General features: G+C 34.4%; 1 protein-coding gene across 11 annotated transcripts in view; it reads right to left on the bottom strand.

Annotated features, from left to right (window-relative positions):
• Window positions 1-212: 212 nt before the first annotated feature.
• EML1 (EMAP like 1) overlaps window positions 213-20,019 on the bottom strand; it is a 267,603-nt gene continuing 247,796 nt past the window's right edge. For 10 of the 11 annotated variants that reach the window (XM_031953270.1, XM_031953269.1, XM_031953268.1 and 7 more), the window contains 6 exons: window positions 18,791-18,879; window positions 10,924-11,021; window positions 10,724-10,811; window positions 7,181-7,276; window positions 3,374-3,504; window positions 213-2,007 (listed from right to left, as the gene is read on the bottom strand). In XM_031953270.1, the coding sequence (XP_031809130.1) occupies window positions 1,882-2,007; window positions 3,374-3,504; window positions 7,181-7,276; window positions 10,724-10,811; window positions 10,924-11,021; window positions 18,791-18,879 (628 nt within the window). In that variant the 3' untranslated portion in view covers window positions 213-1,881. Of the gene's footprint in view, window positions 2,008-3,373; window positions 3,505-7,180; window positions 7,277-9,334; window positions 9,440-10,723; window positions 10,812-10,923; window positions 11,022-18,790; window positions 18,880-20,019 lie in introns of those variants that run through there. The other variant, XR_004232102.1, reaches the window with a different exon arrangement.

Here is a 20,019-nt window from a genome sequence, read left to right on the forward strand (position 1 = left end):
TGAAGGTGATGGATAACTTCATAATTTAAGTAAATGCAATTTATATACTACCGTTTTGAGAATTAAAAAATTTCAGTAGATACTAGGGAAGGTTTGGATAAGATTAGTTTCTTTTAAATCATATAGTTTATAAGAAATTCACTTTTAGTTTTCTGGATCATGGATGATATATTGGTAAAAACAGACAAAGAGTAAAGATACAAACAAACCAATTCCTTTTGATGCGTTATGTTTATTGGTGACCTGCACTTTGAATATAGCAGGCTGGAGATGTAATAATAAAAAATGCTTCCAAATGTTATTTATATTCTTGTATTTCATCAACCACTCTAAAAAACCAGTGCTGGAGAGATCAAAGAATTCAACACATTTACTTGTCTGGAACAAGCAAAAAATTTAATATTATCTTATAAGAGTCTGCTAACTACTCTTCTATTTTAAAATCTTAGATACATTCTCCAATGTAAACAATAAATTTCAATCTGTGTCACACAATCAATATTGATAAGGCCTTCTTGACGATTTATGCCAACTCCATTATTACATCATTGCAAACCACAATCTTATTTCATACTATAAATATCCACCCATGCACAAACGACAGGGACCAGAAGTTGCACATTAATATTTCATGTAGCCTTTCAAGACTTCCATTTTCCTCTATAGTTTTATGGTACACTTAAAAAGAGATCCTTTTCACTTGATCTACTTGGTCTTAAAATACAAATATACAATATCCATAAGCATAAAAAAAGTAGAGCCTAGCCATAGCCATTTATCATGAATTGCTAAAGTCCTATGCAAGTACAATACCATTTCATGCTGATTAATACACAGATTATGGTAGTTACATGTCTCAACCATTAATGGGCTTATGGTCAGTTACACAGAACATATGATTTATATGCATGTTAAAAGTTGGCTTTAGTTTGGTTAGGCAGTACATTTTATAGGAATCAGTTAAATACTTGCATACCCTGCTGATGTATTTAAATTAATTTGGAATAGAATCTGTTTTTTAAAAAAGGGATATAATCTTTTCATTTCTTCTCCTCCTCTGACCTCAGGAGACTTTAATGCCATACCTTAAAGAATGCAACCAAATGAAACTAAATATAGGCACAGCACATATAATGTCACCCCAAGGTCAATGTTCACAATTAAGTCCATTACTATATTATAACAAAACCTCACATAATGTCACAAAACTGCTGCAACATGGCACCTCTGCCCCATTGTGCATTATTTCTATGAAAATCACTTCCTTGTGTAATGTTTACCTACTCCTGTTTAGAAGGAACCACTTAATTCTATTCCATGTGGTATGCCTGCATTCAACTGTGTTAGTAACTTGGTAGTTTTTAAGTTGGCTTCTTCTTTTCATACAAGTTAATCAACAACAGCCACAATTCAATACCTCAGCATTACTATAAATATCTGAAACAGAAGATCTATGTAGTGTAGATGGTGAATTAATAAAGAACATATACATTTATATAGGTATACTATTTTAAAAGGCATTCTGTGACCATTTTCATAGAATATAGAAAAGTTACTAAGTATTTACCAGTTACTTTTGCTGTTATCACTGTATTGTAAACTGTGGAGTCATTTTTATATTAACTTTGTACTGTTTTATATATCATACAACAAAAGGAAGAAATAGAAATTGTTTTCCCCAAAGTGACACATATCAAATCACTAAGCTAAGGTAACTGGCAGAGGGCAAAATTTTCCTGAGGTTTGTAAGAATTTTTAAAAACAAAACAAAACAAAAAAATCACAGTGACCAAGCTCAACTGCACATAGGGATCTTCAATATGCAGCCTACACAGGACGTCTTTACATGATTTCCAATGTGTATTAGTGCTCAAGTCCATGCTAAATGACTCGCCACTGCATAATACTTGTATCTTTTCCACCTGTGGAGATGAGATGGCTGTCCTCATATAGAAAATCTACATTAGTTACGTGACTACTGTGTCCACCATATACATGGCTGGGAGCCTACAAAGCAAAATGAAAGTGAAATATTATTTGTAAAACATTTATAATTGGCAATGCTTCAATGCAATCCAAACATGTATTAAGCAACAAGTGTGCCTTCTTTTGTCTATAAGGAACTATCTCTAGAAAAGTAATATTCTCAGCACAATGATACTGATTATAACATAAAGATGAGGTCACAAATTTGGAGTAGGAAGGTAACTCAGCTACTATCTAATCTGACACCATTATTTTACAGAGGAAACTGAGACCTACAGAGATCGTGCCAAGATCTCAGTCAATAAACATTTGTTAAGTATCTTTTATGTGACAGGGACCAAGGAAACAAAGGAAAAAGTCAGGCTTGGCTTAAAAAGCAGAGTCTAATGGAGGAGAAGAACATGAAAACAGCCATATACAAAAAAATATATACAGCACAAGTTGGAGCTCATCAGCAGAGCAAAGGCACTTATGTTCAGAGCACTGGTAAAGGCTGCTGCAGAAGATGCCAGAAGAGGCAAGATTCAAACTCAAGTTCTCTGCCTCCAAATCCAGCATTCTTCTACTATGCTATGATGTCCTATGACTCAGCTATTGTAGAATGGAAACTCAGAGCTGGGAGAGACTTTAGAAGTCATCTAGTCTTAATTCCATTAAATAAGGTAACATTTGTAAAGTGCTTAGCACAATGACTGTCACATAGTTGGTGTTTAATCAATGCTTGTTCCCTTCCCAGTTTTTTCTCACTTTCCTCTTTGGTAAAACAGAGATAGGACAATTTGTACTCTTTACCTCACAGGGTTATAAACCTTCAACTGCTATATAAGACTATGACATATCTCCCTCCAATCTGCAAAAAATCTATTTCAATTTCATGTAAAGCACATTTCTTAAACATTACTATGTATAAGGTACTGAACATATAAAGGCATGAAAATGGAAACAGTTTCAAACCAATTTACATTTTATAACATACACAATGATTGCTTTTATAAATAATAATGATAGTGATGGTAACATTAAGCACAGTCTTTCTTAATCATTCTAGTGATTTGTGTTTTTTGTAGAGGCAGGATGTAAGGGTTATTTTTGTAAAGCTGGATATTATCTGCTCTGGATCATCCTTCACCTTAGGTAAAATCCCAAAAAACTTAGGCCAAATTTTGGCCAGATGGTTGCCTGGTCAAGACTTAAGACATCTAGAAAAAGTTTCTACAGTGAGGGAGAGTTCTAAATACTAACAAGAGACAAACCCCTATGTGCTAAGATATGAGGATGTTAAAAAGGTCCCAAGTCATTAATTTTTGCTAATTGATCATTACTGAATTTCCCTTGAAGAGGATTTCTAAGGATGAGATTAATATGGTTTTTAAAAGTAATACCTTACCCTGAATTGTGAACATGGATAAGAGAAGAGATGTACTTTGCCAAAGTCATCACCAGTTGATAAAAGTTTTTTCTTGTGGGACCTACAAACAGCATTGATGTCTGTTCCATCTGAGCCTTCTGGCCACACTCCTGAAATACAGCAGACTTTTTACATATCTTATATATTTACTTTTTTGTGTCACTAAAACTAATATTTCTTTAATACAACCAAAATATACAGTCATTTAGTCTTGGATCTGGGACTTCAGAAGGCAAACACCATCCTAGCTTCTCTTATTTTCATCTTTCCATATTAGCCTATTTTCACCAAATCACCAGGGATGGATTTCTTAACATCAAACAAGAAATAAAAGTTACTTAGAAGCATAGCAATCAGGGATCATAGCATAATCTCTCTCCTGTGAGAATTTAGGGTTCACATTTGTCACACAGGGTGAAAAAAGTGTTTCATATTTGATACTGTTTTCCCCTAAGGATTTAATCCTAACTGACTTTTAGGTTTTAGGTTCCCTATACTTACTAGCTATAGGTAAATCTTTCCAAGTGACTCAAGACTTTGAAGTCTTGAAAAGTTGGAAAGAAGAGACGATATAGTTCAACCCATTTGTTTTACTGATGGAGAAACTGAGATTCAAGAAGGAACATGGTGTATCCGAGGTACAACTAGTTACAAAGTAGGGTTGTGGGATATGATGGGAAGAGTCCTGGATATAGAGAACTGGAATCTCTAGATGAATTCCAGTTTTGCTCTGGAAACTCAAATTCTCTGCCTCCAAATCCAGCGCTTTTCTATTATGCTATGATGTCCTATGACTCAATTATTGTAGAATTGAAACTCAAGAGCTGAAAGTTCTCTACATCCAGGGCTCTTTCCATGATCTAAAAGCTATCTTCCAAACCAAAATGAATAAAAAAATAGGTCTGTATAGCCTCAGGTAATCGTTTCCTTTCCAAGGATCCCAGTTTCTTCCTATATAGAATGTAAACTCCTTAAGGGAAGGCAGTATCTATATTACTTTTGTATTTGTATTCCCAGTAACTAGCAACAAAGTGTGGCACTTAATAAATTTTTGTTGATTAATTACATAAATTGAGGACAATAATCCCTCATCTGCTTATCTCTCAGGATTCCTAGGCAGATCAAATGAGTAAATGAAAAATGAAAGCATTTAATAATTCCAAAGTGATACATACATAAATAATTTTGTGATTATGTAAAAATACATAAATAAATATACGTGAATAATTAATATTTTTCCTCTCTAAATAAGGTGCTTTTACAATGTATTTTGGACTCTCACAGCATCCTTATATGATAGATAAGGACTTTCATTTCTAATTTGCAAAGATTTCTATTCAATTCAGTATGACTGATATTTAAGCTTCTACTATGTACAAATGGTAGAAGACACAAAAAAGAAAAGTCACTCCACTTATACATTCTATAACTTGTGCAGAGCTAAGCAAATAAAGACACTTTGAGAAGGGGAAGAGCACTGCTCTCTTGATTTCTGAGGAGACAGCACCTAAACACCTAAACAAAGCCTTGACAGAAAGCAGGGGTTCTAAGAAGACAAGATAGAAAGATAGAAGGATAGCAAATTGACCAAGTTGGATAGAAAACAAAAAGGGAGATAACATAGAAGTTTATAAAAGTTTATAAATTTCAGGAAGGCTTTAATACTTTGAAATTTATTAAAAAAGAAATAGAAAGCCACTTAAAATTTTTGAGCACTAGAGTGATATAATCAAATTTGTGCTTTAGAAAGATTAATTTGGCAGCTTTGTGGAAGGTGGGATGGAGAAGGAAAGAATGGGAAAATCCTAAATAGCAGGCTATTACAATAGTTCAGGCAACATAGCCAGAATTAGGTTGCTGGCAATAGGAACAAATAAAAAGGATAAAGTTGTAAGCTATATTGTGACAGTAAAATAAAAAAAAATATAGAACCAATGTTTGAGAAAGCTAAAGGAAGGCAATGGTAGAAAAGAACAGGGGCTGGGGAGGGTAGGACTATGATAGATGCACAAACTAAGAGATAGGAGATTGGTAGCATGGAAAAGGGTTTTTTGTACTTTGAATTGAAAGGATTGGAGGAGAGGAGGTTGGAATTTGAAAGTAGTGATTGTGGGAAGAACAGAGAGTGGGATCAGTGTGTTGTTTTCTCTCCTATAATCAAGAAAGAGGTTGAATTAGAAGAATAATATGTGCAGGTATCTGAGATGGGAAATACCTGATGATTAACCACTCAAGAGATTGACTAAACTTTTATTTGGCTCCACTTCTTTTGTCTCATCCCAAAATAAAGCAGGATGGCTAGTACTCAGAAGTTCCTAGGCATTTGAGCATGTGCTTGGTTCCCAATTTGACTTGGTGTTTTAGACCCTAGTCCTGATAGAGATCCTGACTGTCTGTAGACTGATATCTAGGTCCTTGATGATTACTGAAGGCTGTGGTATTGTGTTTTTTTTTCCCATGGGTAGTGAAATAGTGCAGAATAGATATTGTTGCCAGACGTGGCAGCAGGTTCTTGAATGAAGAGATTTCCAAATCCATTCCATCACACCTCTGAGTCAAGAAAGATGAAAGAATTAAAGACTAGGACAAGAACCAAGCTATCAGTTGTGATTTGTGTTGCTGGGCTGAGGTACTCTTGTTTTCAAAGATGGACTGGTGACAAAAGACATAATCCCTATATATGACAGTAGATTTAGGAGTGAGGAGGTCTCCTAATTCAGTTCTTAAGGGGACAGCCCTGGGGCAAAAGTAAAGTAATGGCTGCTTTTGACAGGTTAACAAGCTCCACCAAGAGATGCACATGGATATGACATGGTGTGAGAACCTACAGAACTTAAAGATATAAAATATAATGAAGTGAAGTATTATGCCATGTCAAGAATTTAAATCTAAGCTAGTTAAGTAATCTACAGAGATATAAGATAGGATATAAGATCACTTAATGTGAGAAGAACCAGGAGATTACTGTACATGGCAACAGCAAGATTATATGATGATCAATTCTGATGAATGTGACTCTTCTCAACAATGAGATGATTCAGGCCATTTCCAATGATCTTGTGATGATGAGAACCATCTATACCTAGATAGAAGGTTGTGGGAACTGAGGATAGATCACAATATAACATTTTCACTTTTTTGTTGTTGTTTATTTGAATTTTATTTTCTTTTTCATTTTTTTCCTTTTTGATCTGATTTTTCTTGCGTAGCAAGGCAACTGTATGCCTGTATTGGATATATTTTTACTATGTTTAACAGATATTGGATTACTTGCCATCTAGGGGAGGGTATGGGGGGAAGAGAGGGAAAAATTGGAACACAAGGTTTAGCAAGGGTCAATGTTGAAAAATTATCCTTACATATGTTTTGAAAATAAAAAGCTTCAATTAAAAAAAGGAAAAAAGAAAACCTAAAAAACAAAAAAATCACTTAATATGTCCATCTGATTTGGATCTAAGAAATTTCAAGCATTTCTCAGATTCTTTATGGGAAGAAGACTCAAGAAATTCCTAGTGAGAGACATGAAACTACATGCACTGGAATTCTCTAGGACCCCAAAGTGGTAAAATCTGACTTTAATTATTAATTGGGATAGAAAAGTCTACATAGTGCAAAGGAATTTAGGCAAGCAACTAGTTCAGATTGGCTTGGACATCAGGAGAGAGAGAATGGAGGGAAGGAAGCTGAGAACTCAGAAAGTCTGATTTTAAAAAGTTGTTGGAAAATAAACGGACAAACATTCTGAGATTTGGTCTTTTTGTTTAATAAAGTTTTCAAGAAACTTACCGAAAACATGGAATCCTAAAGTACAGGTATATGTAACCCATTCTATATCTCTGGTTGTTTCCACACTTACAACTTGCTTACATACAGAAGGGACCCCTAAAAAAAGAAAAAAAATGAACTGATGGGCTAAGCTATAAACAGAAGTGATGAATTGAAACACTAAAAGGGACTTGATTCATCCCGTCTTCATGGTTTCAGGTGTGAATTTCTAACTATTCTCCTCAGAAAGGAGCTTTACAACCTTCTTGTCCTATCAGTTCCATGTGATACCAATACTGACTGTTATAAATAGTCATTTAATCCTAAGATTCTAACATGAATTCTTAAGACCTAACCTGAATCATTCATCATTAAGTGTAAGACTATTTCTTACTTGGTTCTTACCTCCCTTTTTGGGCCCCTCTCCTATCTTCGGTTCTCCTCATTCTTATACCACTTACAGGACACAGTTTTCTTACTGTCCTCTTGCTGCCCATGGCATTCCTCTCCTCCTAACTGGGTTTCTCTTCTCTTACAATAGTGTAGTGTCCTGAAAAGAATACTGGACTTGGAGTCAGAAGATCTGGTTTCAAATCCTGTTTCTAATAGTTATTCTAATCATGTGATCCTGAATAAGTCAATTTCAGAGCTTCAGTTTTCTTATCTAGAAAAAAGAAAATAATATCTGCTTTGCTCACCTGATGGAGTTTTGTGGAGAATATTATATAAATGCAAACTATTTTTAGGAATCTTCTCAACATTTTCATCCTCTAAATATACTTAGGAAACTAGACCACTAACAATTCACATTGTGATAAGAATGATTGTTAGACACTTCTCATAATTCTCTCAGTCTTGCTTATTCACGTGAATTTCTCATTGGTTTAATTTTAATCAGTGCTGGGGAGGCATTTGATGGACAAAGACTTTCTCTTAGATAATTTATTTCTTCTTTATATAGCACATAAAAATTTGCCAAGTGTTTTCCTATAACAAACTCTGTGAGGGAAACAGTGTAGGTATTACTTTCTCCATTTTATAGATGAAGAAACTAAGGCTCAGGATGTGAGGTTATTTGGCTAAGATAACAGAGTTTATAGGGATTAGAACTGGGATTTAAAACAAAATTTCTTGACGCTAGGCCCAGTACTCTTTCTACTATATCACACTGCCATGGAAGCAGGAGGAGAGAAGAAAGTTGTGTTTTTCACACCCTATATAACTTCTCTGCTGGAGTTATACTTTGACCCTGCTCTATGTCATTCCTTCCTACTAGCTTTCTACTTGGAACTTAAGGTCAAGACTGCCAATTTTCATTTCCTAGGTGGTCTGTTTGAATCCAATTGGGGATCTTGCTCTTTCCTGGCTTTCATTATCTGGGGGCAGGTATCTCTGATAGTCAGAACCTAATGTCCTAGTCCATGAGTCCTAGAATTGGGAGAAATTTGAGTCCCTCTAATTTATGGAACTTTAGTGGGACTTAGGAGTAGCTTCTACATCTGTCTAATTTGTCTCTTCTTTCCCTCTAGACAATTTTAGAAATGACTGGTTCAACTCTGCAAAAGTGGTGATCATAGTTATTTCTAAAGGGCTGAAACTCTTGAGTTTTCTTGAACTGAGGTTGGACAACCGAGCACTTAAGGCTAACTACCGATTGGACAATACTCTATTAGCATATGCTTGGAAAGTGGCCCTTCCCACTATTCTGTGCTGGTCCAATCTTTTGGTATATACAGAGAATTGTGGGTAGAATTAGGCTGTGGACTAAGACAAGCCAGAGTCACTTGGGCAGTAGAGATGGAAAAGGAAGGCTGCGGAGATCCTGTGTCCATTCCCTTCACTTCTACCCCTAAAGACCAAGAATAAAGACCAAGGACTTTTGCTTATCCTGACTCTGGCTGATTCTAAGGTATCCAGGGTGATAACTTGGTCTTCCATTTGTGTACACTTATCATATAGGAAAATAAAGACTATGTAATAACATCAAATGTGCAATCTATTAGCTCTGTTGAAATCTTATTTTATTTAATTTAACATTTAACATTAACCAACATTTCAAGAAATGTTCAATCTTTGTAGCTGATTGCTTATGTTAACATCACTGTCCACTCACAACTAAAATAGATTAGAGAGAACATTGCAGAAGACTTATAAAAAAGCCCTCAATTTACTCACTCTTAGTTCCATCCCTGCACTGTAGATATTCACCAATCCTTTAATCATCCTTGGGGCACTTCTCTAACTCTCTCTAAGGTATTCATATGCCTCACTGTAGTAGTGCTGAGAACCAGGAAAGAAACATTTTTCAAATAAAGGCCCAACAGAGCACAGATATTGGTCCTAGGATATGCTAGTAGTATAAAGATGGAGAAAGCAATGGAAGGAATAGTGCTGTTGTGACAATAGGATAGTAACACAGAAAAAATAGCAGATAGGAGAAGAATAATCTTATCAATGGGTCATAAGAATGCTATATCTTTTTAAAAAATTTATTAGTAAGAAAACTTGCTGTCTGGTCTTCCCATTCCACATGCACCCCACTTTTGTTGCTCCCCTTTTTTAGGTATTATATCTTCTTTAAGGATGCTTTTGATCTTAATTTTAACCATATTTTACCTTTGTTAACTACTGGAGAGGGAAAAGAATGTAGAGTATGACTAGATAATTGTACCTGCCAATTATATTGCAAAAAAATTACAAGATATAAGTAATTAGTTAATAAGTACCAATTCTAGGAGAGGCATTGCCCTTCATGCTAGGGATACAAATACAAAGAAGGAAGCTGTTCCTATTCTGATCCTTTGACTTCTAATCCAGTTTTCTTTTCATTGTATCATACTCCTTGTAAGAGATGCATTTCTTTCCACCACTTCAGCTAGTTCTTGAATACTAAGGCACAGGGTGGCTTATTTTTCTGTATATCTCCCATAGTTTTGGGTATTCTGTAGTTCCTACTTTTATGATTTCATTGGTGTATATAACTACTAATAAGGAAACTCCTTCGACAAAAGCAAATCAGCAACTATTTTGCAATTAATAATCTTAGAGGTTTGCCTGGAGCACCAGAAATTACATGACTTGCTCAGGGTAACCCAGAAAAGTACATTTGAGACAGGCCTCCCAAGGCTTTCTGAGCCAAAGTTTTGACTTTCTACTATCCTACTCTGCCATAGGCAGCTGATGGCAGAAAGGATGAACATTTAATGTCATACCTGAACAGTTTTAGGTTTTTATTGTTTAAATGTAATGCTTTAATTAACTAGTAACAAACCTATCAAACTCATATAAGAGTTAGAAGAGACCATAAAACAACCTTGGATTATTGGTGCTAAATCTCCAGAATATAAGAACATAGAATGCCACTGCTGGAAGGCATTTTTGGCATGAAAGAATCATAAAACGTCAGAACTGGAAAAAACTTGAGAGGTTATCTCGTTCAACCACATGATTTTGCAGATCAGAAAATTGAGATCACTAGCAAAGTAATCTGTTTCTATTTTTGTGACATATCCTGGAGTGAATTACATATATCATTTCTACCCCAAAATAATTTATTTTACTCACAATAAAGAATTTCATAGTCCCCTGAGTTAGACACAAGGTACTGAGAATTAACAGACCAGTCCAAGTGAGTAATAAAGCTGGAATGACCCTAGAAAGAGAAGAGAATTTTGTTATTTTCATTGCCATTATACATTTTTAATTCAAAGTAAAGTATTAAAATAATTCATTCATATTTATCATAAACTAAAAAAAGTACTTACTGAGCATTTACCAATTCGACTATATTTTCTCCCACTGTCATAAACACCATATATATAGATGCAGTTGTCATGTGAACCTATTGCCAAGAAATTTCCATCTATAAAGAAAAGGGTAAGGATAAAACCATAAATTTATAAAGGCCACTATTACAGTTTCCTTAGCAGATTTAAATAAAATCACATGAAGACAATTATTTTTCTTGTGGAAAATTACCATATTCTTTCAAAGTATAAATTATTTCTGGGGAACAAGTTACTGTTGGTACATTAGTCATTCTTGGTAAAGAGGCACAGGAGATTCAAAGCTTAAAAAAACACATTCTTTCATTTTAGTCTCAAATTTTAGTTACTTCTGGTAACTTGTAATGATGCAAAGAAAGCAATGAATTTGGAATCAGAAGATCTGGATTCAAATTATAGCTATTATACTATTTGTATAGTAACTATTTGTTACCTTAGGCAGTTAGTTTCTCTCTCTGAGATTTAGTTTACCCAACTAAACCTCTGGGGCCTCTGATACTTATGATCATATGATCTTGGGTTCTCTAACTTCTCTTAAATCTCAAGTTTCTTTATCTGAAAAATTAGGGGACTGGATTAGATAGCTTTTGAGATACCTTCTAATTTTCTAATTTCTACATCTAATTTTGTGCTCCCAATAATAGATTTTTATAGCTAGAAGAAACCTTAGAGAATAAGTACAACCAACTTATTAGGGATATGATGAACTGAGGTTCTGAGAGGATAATTTGCTTCAGAAAATGCAATTAGTTTTTGGCAATGTCTGGTCTAGAAACCAGGCATCCTGACTTCCAGACTAGATTATTTCTAGTTCATTCTATTAGATCTTCAGAATTTAAATAATTATTAGTCAAATTCCAATGATATTTCAATTAATGGTGTCTTGTTCTAAAAAGTAATTTATACATGGAATTTCACTGTTTGTGTGATTATTAGATAATGCTCTTTTAGAGTTACCTCCCTTATACTATGGCCAAATGTATGCTAGCTACTAAGAAAGACCTTATTATTAGCTTACCCTTCTATACAATTAGAAAGATTTACAAAAGATTTTCCTCACAGCAACTTTGTTAGAGAGTTGAAGTATCTTTACTCCTGTACTACAGATGAAACAGTTCTAGGGCATCAGATTTCTAGGTTCTAAGACAATCAAATCAGATGGATGATTTCTTGAAAGATCTTATCTAAGCTCTTTTTTTTTTCATTGTGGTTTTCAGGTAGTCCAATAATTCTTAGATTGTCTCTCCTGGATCTATTTTCCCGGTCAATCATTATTATGATGAGGTAATTTACATTCTCTTCTAGTTTTTTTTTTTTTTTTTGGTTTTGTTTGATTGATTCTTGATGTTTTATTGAGTCATTCATTTCCATTTGCCAATTCTAATTTTTAATGAATTATTTTCTACAGATAGCTTTTTGTTAACATCCTTTTGCATTTGCCCAATTGAACTTTTAAATGAATTATTTTGATCATTTGATTTTTTTTTTCCATTTCACCAATTTTATTTTTTAGGGAGTTGTTCTCCTTTTCCATTTCACTAATTATGTTTTTTAAGGAGTTTTCTTTTTCCATTTTGCCAAATCAATTTTTAACAAGTTTTCTTCAGATAATTTGTTTCCTTTTCCAAACTCTCCTGCAAAGTCTCATTTCCTTTCCATATTTTTTCTTCTAACTCTCAAGATCCTTTTTCAATCTTTCCAAGAGAGTCTTCTGAGTTGGAGCCCAACTCATATCATCCTTTGAGACTTCAATTGGATAAGTTTTGTCTTTAGTGTCCTCAGGTTTGAGGTTTGTTCTTCCCTGTCACCATAATAGTTATCTTTGGTCAGAGCTCTTTTTTTTTTTTTTTGCTTATTTTTAAAGATTGAGGTCTGCTCTTAGGGCAAAGGATAGATTGTCCCAAGCTTCCTCTACAGGTGACAGTTACTTTATGTTGCTCTGGGGCTGGGGCTGTTGGCTTCCTTCCCTGTGCTGAGTGAGTGTGGCCAAGTCCCATTATGCTGGAGTTCAGGGGCTCACAATATGGCTTCTGTAGTTGTGTTGGAAGTCTCAGAGCTGGTCTCCCAATCCACTGGCTTCTGAACCAGGAAAGAGTAGCCAACGCTGTTGTATTTTGGCTAAGAGCTTTCTAGTAGATTCCCCTGGCAAGTGGAGGACTCTCTACCCTCAGTCCCTCTACTGCACGAATGCTGGGCTGCTTCTCCCCCCATGCTCGATTGAGACAGACCATTCCTGAAGTGCTTCCAAAATATCTTCTGCTGGACATTTGTAACACTCTAAATATTTGTGGGTTCTGTCCCCCCAAAACCCATTTAGAGGCTTGATCTGGTACTGATCTGAGGGAAGCCAGGAAGAGCTCAAAGTATTCTCTACCATCTTGGCTCTGCTCCACGGTTGCTATTTCTACAATATCTCCTGCACTGCTCCCTACTTTCTACTCACATGGCCACTACTCTGTTTCAGTGCCTCATCACTTCTCACCTGGACTACAGACAGAGCCTCCAAATTAGTGTCCCTGCTTAAATTCTTTTTCTACTCTAATGCATCCTCCATACAGCTGCCAAAGTGATTTTCTACAACCATGTAACTCACCTACTCAAACTCCAATGGCTCTTTATTATCTCTGGGATCAAATATGAATTCTTTTGCTTGGCATTTAAAGCCTTTATTGACTTGCTTTACTATACTATACATTATTTCATTTCTCATAACCTGTCAGTCAAAGCAAACTGGCCAGTTTACTCTTCCTCACGCTATAATTTCTCTCAGACCCACTCTAATACCTTTGCACTGGCTGTCATCAAACCTATTATATATATACTTTTTCCTATTGTCCACTTTTTAGAATCCTTAGCTCCCTAAAATGGTCAGCTCAATCATCATTTTACATGTAACCTTTTTGAATTCCTTTTTCTTTCCCACCCTACCCTCTCAGTTTCTGTCTCTCCTAAAATAATCTTCTATTTATTTTATACTGATCTCTATAAGCAGATGTTTAATTAGCTTTTCAAGGGAGAAAACTTTTACTTTTTTTTAACTGCCCAGAGGCTTGTATAGTGTCAGACACATAGAAGGTATTTAGTAAATATTTGTTGACTGATAAAATAAAGGAATTAAGAAGTGACTGAATAGTATACATACTGTACATATAATTTCTCATTTGCTGAGAGAGAATGTTGGTAAATATTTCAGGAGAGACTGTGAAAGATCTGGAATAGCATTCTATATATGTCTCTATCAGAATATTGTATCTATAAGCTTGCAACATTCCTTGCAAAATGATCTACTATCATAAGTAGAAAATAATACAAATATATTCTAGTGAAAACAGATTATACAGGAAAAGCCATGAGGCACTGTAATACACAAGAAAGGACAATGAGTTTTAAATCAGAGGATCTGGATTCAAATCTGGAGTCTCCTGCTTTACTAGCTAGAATTTGTTCTCTCTCACCTTTTGTTTCCCCAATCAGTAAAATGATGAGCTTCCTTCCAACTTAGAAGAGGGAAGAGCTTCTCAAAGAATCTAAAGATTTAAAATAACTGAGAAAAAAGATAAGGAAATCTAAACTGAGGCTGGAAATAAATTAATACGCCACAATAGAACTATGGTATGAAATGGGCCAATGATAATATTTAAATTAGCTGAACTCTACTCCAATATAATGGAGGAAAGATCAACCAAGTAGCTAGTATTAAATTTATTTACATTTAGCTGAACAAATATAATCTTTGGATCTCAAATTTCTTCAGAACTCTAAATTTAAAAAAAAAATCAAATGAGAATACTATAACCACCAGATTTTCTTTGGAGACTCTTGTATAAGATTATGAATCAGAAGATCTGAATTCAAATTATGACTGACCTTTTTGAGTTTGTGTCCTTATTGTAAAATGATGATATTAATACATGCAAAGCACCCCATCTCCCTCCCCCCAAATATAGTGTTGTTGTGAAGATAGTGCTTTCTGAAGTGCTAGAGAGAGGTGAATTTTCATTATGATTGCTTTGCAAGTCCTTAGCAGAAGAAATAAAATTTCTCTCTAGACAAAGAGCAGAGAAATTTTCTTTCTTTTTGTGTGTGAGGCAATTGGGATTAAGTGATTTGCCCAGGATCACACAGCTAGTAAATATTAAGTATCTGAGATCAAATTTGAACTCATGTCCTTTTGATTTCAGGGTGAGTACCCTATTTACTGTACCATCTGGCTCCCTTGGGAAATTTCCAATTAGCAAATGATAGTAGGTAAGACGTGGTTATGTCCAAGGATCAGGGGCCTTCTCTAGCTTGAGTATCACATATTCAAATACACCTATGATGTCATTTTCTCCTATGATTCAGAACACAATGGCCCCATGTCTGCCTGTCTTAAGCTACTCATGTTCATATCCTCTAGTAAGTTTGCCATAGGGCAATTTGGCCTCAGATACTTAATATTTACTAGCTGTGTGACCCTGGGCAAATCACTTAATCCCACTATTCTGGGGACCCTCCCTATGTTTTCTTAGCATCCGAAAACTATTAATGAGCATATGGGTGCCCCAAGTATTTGTTTGAGGGCATTCTTAATTACTGAGAAATACTATTATTTTATAATAGCAATTGACATTTTCCAGGGTACAGAAAGCAGTTCTACTCTTTGAGAATCTCAAAGGTGAAAGAATTTGGATTTAGAAGACTTAAGTTCTATATATAGAGTGTTCTAAATTACTGTTAAGACAGTAATACAAGTTCATACTCCAACCACTAATGCCTAAGAGGCCAAGGTTGATCAGTTCTATGAAGACCTACAATATCTTCCAGAAGTAACATAAAAAAAAGATGTCACACTTATCATAGGTGACTGGAATGCTAAAATAGGAAATTAAGATACAATTGGAAAAAAAAGGTGAATTTGATCTTGGAGTCCAAAGTGAAGAAAGGCAGAGAGAAATGGAGTTTTGTTAAGATAATTTGTTGGTCAAGGCAAACACTCTTTTCCAATAACCAGAAAGGTGACTCTACACATGGACATCATCAGATGTAGAAATCAGATTGATTATATACTTTGCAATCAAAGAAGGAGAAGCTCTACATAGTCAGTTAAAACAAGACCTGGTGCTGACTGTGGCTCAACTCATGAGCTTCACATTCCAAGACTCAGATAAAATAAAGAAGGTAGGGAAAACCATCAGACCATATGGTTTGATTTAAATAACATCCTTTATGAATATTAAGTGGAGGTGATAATTAAATTTGAGGAATTACATTTAGTAGATAGAGTACCTGAAGAAATATAGATAGAAGTTCTCAATATTGTATAGGAATCCACAGCAAAAACATTACAAATAAAATAAGAAGAGCCAAAAAGCAAAACGGTTATAATGGTTATCTAATGAAATGTTACAAATAGGTGAGGAAAAAAGTAATGGGGAAAGTTATGTCCAACTGAATGAAGAATTCCAGAAAATAGCAAGGAGGGATAAAGTTTTCTTAAACGGGCAATAAAAAGAAATAGAAGAAAACAATGGAATGGGAAAAACAAGAGATCACTTCAAGAAAATTAGAGATATCAAGGGGAAAGTTTCATGTAAAAATGAACAGACAAAATGGCAAATATTTAACAGAAATAGAAGAGATTAAGAACTGGCAAGAATATACAAAAGAAATATACAAGAAAGATCTTAACATCATTAATAATCACAATGTGGTGGTTATTGATCTAGAGACAGACATACTGGAAAATCAAGTCAAGTGGGCCTTAGGAAGCATTGTTAATAATAAGGCTGGTGGAGGTAATGGAATTCAAACTAAGCTATTTGAAACACTAAAAGATGATGTTGTTGAAATGCTGCACTCAATATTGCCAGCATATTTGGAAAATAAAACAGTACTCACTGGATTGGAAAAGATCTGTCCCAATCTTAAAATAGGGCAATGCCAAGAGATGGTTCAATTACTAAACAAGTGCACTTATTTCGTATGCCAGCAAGCTTATGGTTAAGATTCTACAAGCGAGGCTTTAGCAATATATCAAACAAGAAGAGCAGACTGATTTTTGAAGAGGCTAAGGATTTAGAGATGAAATTGCCAGTATTTGGTGGATTATGGAGAAAGCAAGGAAATTCCAGAAAAAAATCTATTTCTGCTTCATTTACTACACTAAAACCTTTAATTGTATTAATCACAACAAAATGTGGTAAATCTTCAAAGAGATGGGGGTACTAGATCATCTTATTTGTTTCCTGAAGAAACTGCAGGAGAGCCAAGAAGCAACAGTTAGGACTGAATATGGAACAACTGACTGGTTTAAGATTGAAAAACGAGACCGACAAGGCAGTATATTGCTACCTTATTTTAATCTATATGCAGAATACATGATGCAAAATGCCAAGCTGGCTGAATCAAAAGCTGGAATTATGGTTGTCAGGAGAAATATCAACAGTCTCAGATATGAAGATGATACCACTCCATTGGGAAAAAGTGAAGAATAAAAGAGTGTTAAAGCTGACTTGAAGTTTAACATTAAAAAAAGTAAGATCTTGGCAAGTGGTCTCATCATTTTCTGGTAAACAGCAGAAGAAATGGAAGCAGCATCAGATTTTATATTCTTAGGCTCAAAGACTACTGAAGATAGTGACTTCAGCTATGAAATGGAAAGATGCTTGTCCCTTATAAGGAAAACTATAGCAAATCTGTATAGTATGGTTGTGAGATTTAGACTTTAAGGAAAGCTGAGGAACACAGAATCAAAGCTTTTGAATTGTGGTGCTGGAAAAGACTTTTGAGAGTCCCTTAGACAGCAAGGAAATCAAATCAGTCAATATTTAAATTAATTCAGGGTAATCACTGAAAGATCAAATACTGATATAGAAGTTTAAATATTTTGGCCATATAAGGAAAAGAGGCGACTCACTGGAAAAACCCATGATCCTAGGAAAGATTGAAGGCAAAGGCAATAGGGACAGAGGAGGAGGAGATGGATAGATCGTGTCACTGGAACAATGAACATGAACTTAGACTTCAAGAGATAGTGGAGGGCAGAAGGGTATGATGTGCTATGGTTGTTCATGGACTCAGGAAAAATGAGGTATGACTGAATGATTGAACAACAAAAATAACAAAACAATCCTGAGTTTCACTTTATCAAGTTATAACAGTATTCTTTTGTGAAAAAGTGAAATAAAGTAGTTCTATCTTTTGAGGAATATAACAAATTATGGTATATGGATATAATAAAATCTTACTGCTTTGTAGGAAATGATGAATATGAACAATTTAGAGAAACATGGGAAGATTTCTTGGAAGGGACACACTATGAAGAAAGCAGAATCAACATGTCTTGGGTAGTTCAGTGGCAGAAGCACTATGCACAGTGACTACAGCAGTATAAATGAAAACAAGACTAAAAAGACAGTTGGTTTCAGATTTAATACAGTAACCAATCTTGGTTTCAAAGGACAACTGATGATGTATATTTCCTCTCACTAGAGAGATGAGGAATTATTCTATCAGAATTTTGAAAAGAAATTCAAGCATCTATTCATAGAATAGATGCTTGAATGTTCTTTATTACAGAAGTTTTTAAAGGCTTACAGAGACTGGTGTATAAAACAAGAAACATCAACAATATCTTTTTAATTAAAAGGACTCATCAAATTCCTGCTGAAAAGTCTTGATCTACACATAGTTTATTCAAAACTAAAAGAGAAGGGCTGAAGAAATGAAGAGAGTCTATTAGGACCCCATATAAGTGCAAGTACCATTGAAATTTGACTGATACAGTTTTTAAGTTTAAAAGGAAGCAATTCTATATATATTTCAATAAGTTCAAGTTTTAACAGTGAGTGAATTCTTTTCCAACCTGGTGAGTACCGCATAACAGACAGCTGTTCATTCCCATCTGTGTGCACTGTAACTAAATCTTTTGTTTCTGTGTCAAACACAAACCACCTGTTAGAAAACAGAAGAAAAATGCATTAAATCCTTGCAATAAGAAAGAGTTTAAAGTTAGTTTAGTTACAATAATACCTGTACCCACTGCAAAAGGAAAGATCTCTAAAACTCTATATCAAGCAACCTTCATACATACATATTTCCTAACAATGCAAAATTACATGGTTACTCCTTTTTATGTTTCTATATTACAACCTAAAACAGGGCTTATTTTCTTGGATAATAAAAATATTTTTTATGCTCAACATAGGATATGAAGATGAATTTCTATAAGAAAAAATACAAACAAGGGAAATAAGAATTATCATTGACTTTCTGATATGAAAAGGATTGGGAAATATGTATCAATTTGGGACACATTAAATATTTTTATAGTAAAATTTTCATACTATTTTCAAACTAATTCAATAGTTCAAAAATATAAAGCAGTCATGTAATTTAAGGATTTTTAAAGTTTGGAAATTATTCAAATTAAGTTTGTAGAAAACATTCCTAGTGTGTTAATTACAGAAAAGTGGAATGTCAGAAGTTCAAGAAACTTAAGTGATCCTCTAATCAAATTCCCTCTTTTTACAGGTGGAGAAATTTAATTGAAAACCTTACAACCCAAAGTAGTTCCCCATATATCTCTTTTAATAAAGATTAGACACTCAGGTGTGCTTTCTGTTCTTAAGTAGATAAAGAGCTAAATTTGAAGTCAGAAAACTTTGAACTCAGGTTCAAATTGTTGGACAAGTCACTTCCTGTTTGGGGGATTATTCTAGATCTGGATAATTACCTCCTGCACTACTCAAAGATGCAAAACATTCCAATAAAAGAAATACTAAACAAAAGTCCTTGAATGAATTGTTCCTTACATGCATAACTTGTTTTATCATCTGTGGTCAAAGTATGGTTTTGAATTATTTTTTTACAATAGCATTATGATGTTATTTGCCTACTAAACTGTCTCCTCCTTTTCCAACCATAAGTGTGAAGCTGAATTTTGTTTATAACACTTCAACCAAAACTACATATCAATAACAGACTGAACAGAATCAGTTATGAAAATTTAGTTATCTTTATTAAGCTGGATATAAGAGATTTGCAAAAATATGTAAAATGATGTCTTTCTTTTCACTACTTTTTTGTTTTTGA

This window comes from Sarcophilus harrisii, chromosome 2 (genome assembly GCF_902635505.1).
Source record: "Sarcophilus harrisii chromosome 2, mSarHar1.11, whole genome shotgun sequence".
NCBI classification, from domain to species: Eukaryota; Metazoa; Chordata; class Mammalia; order Dasyuromorphia; family Dasyuridae; genus Sarcophilus; species Sarcophilus harrisii.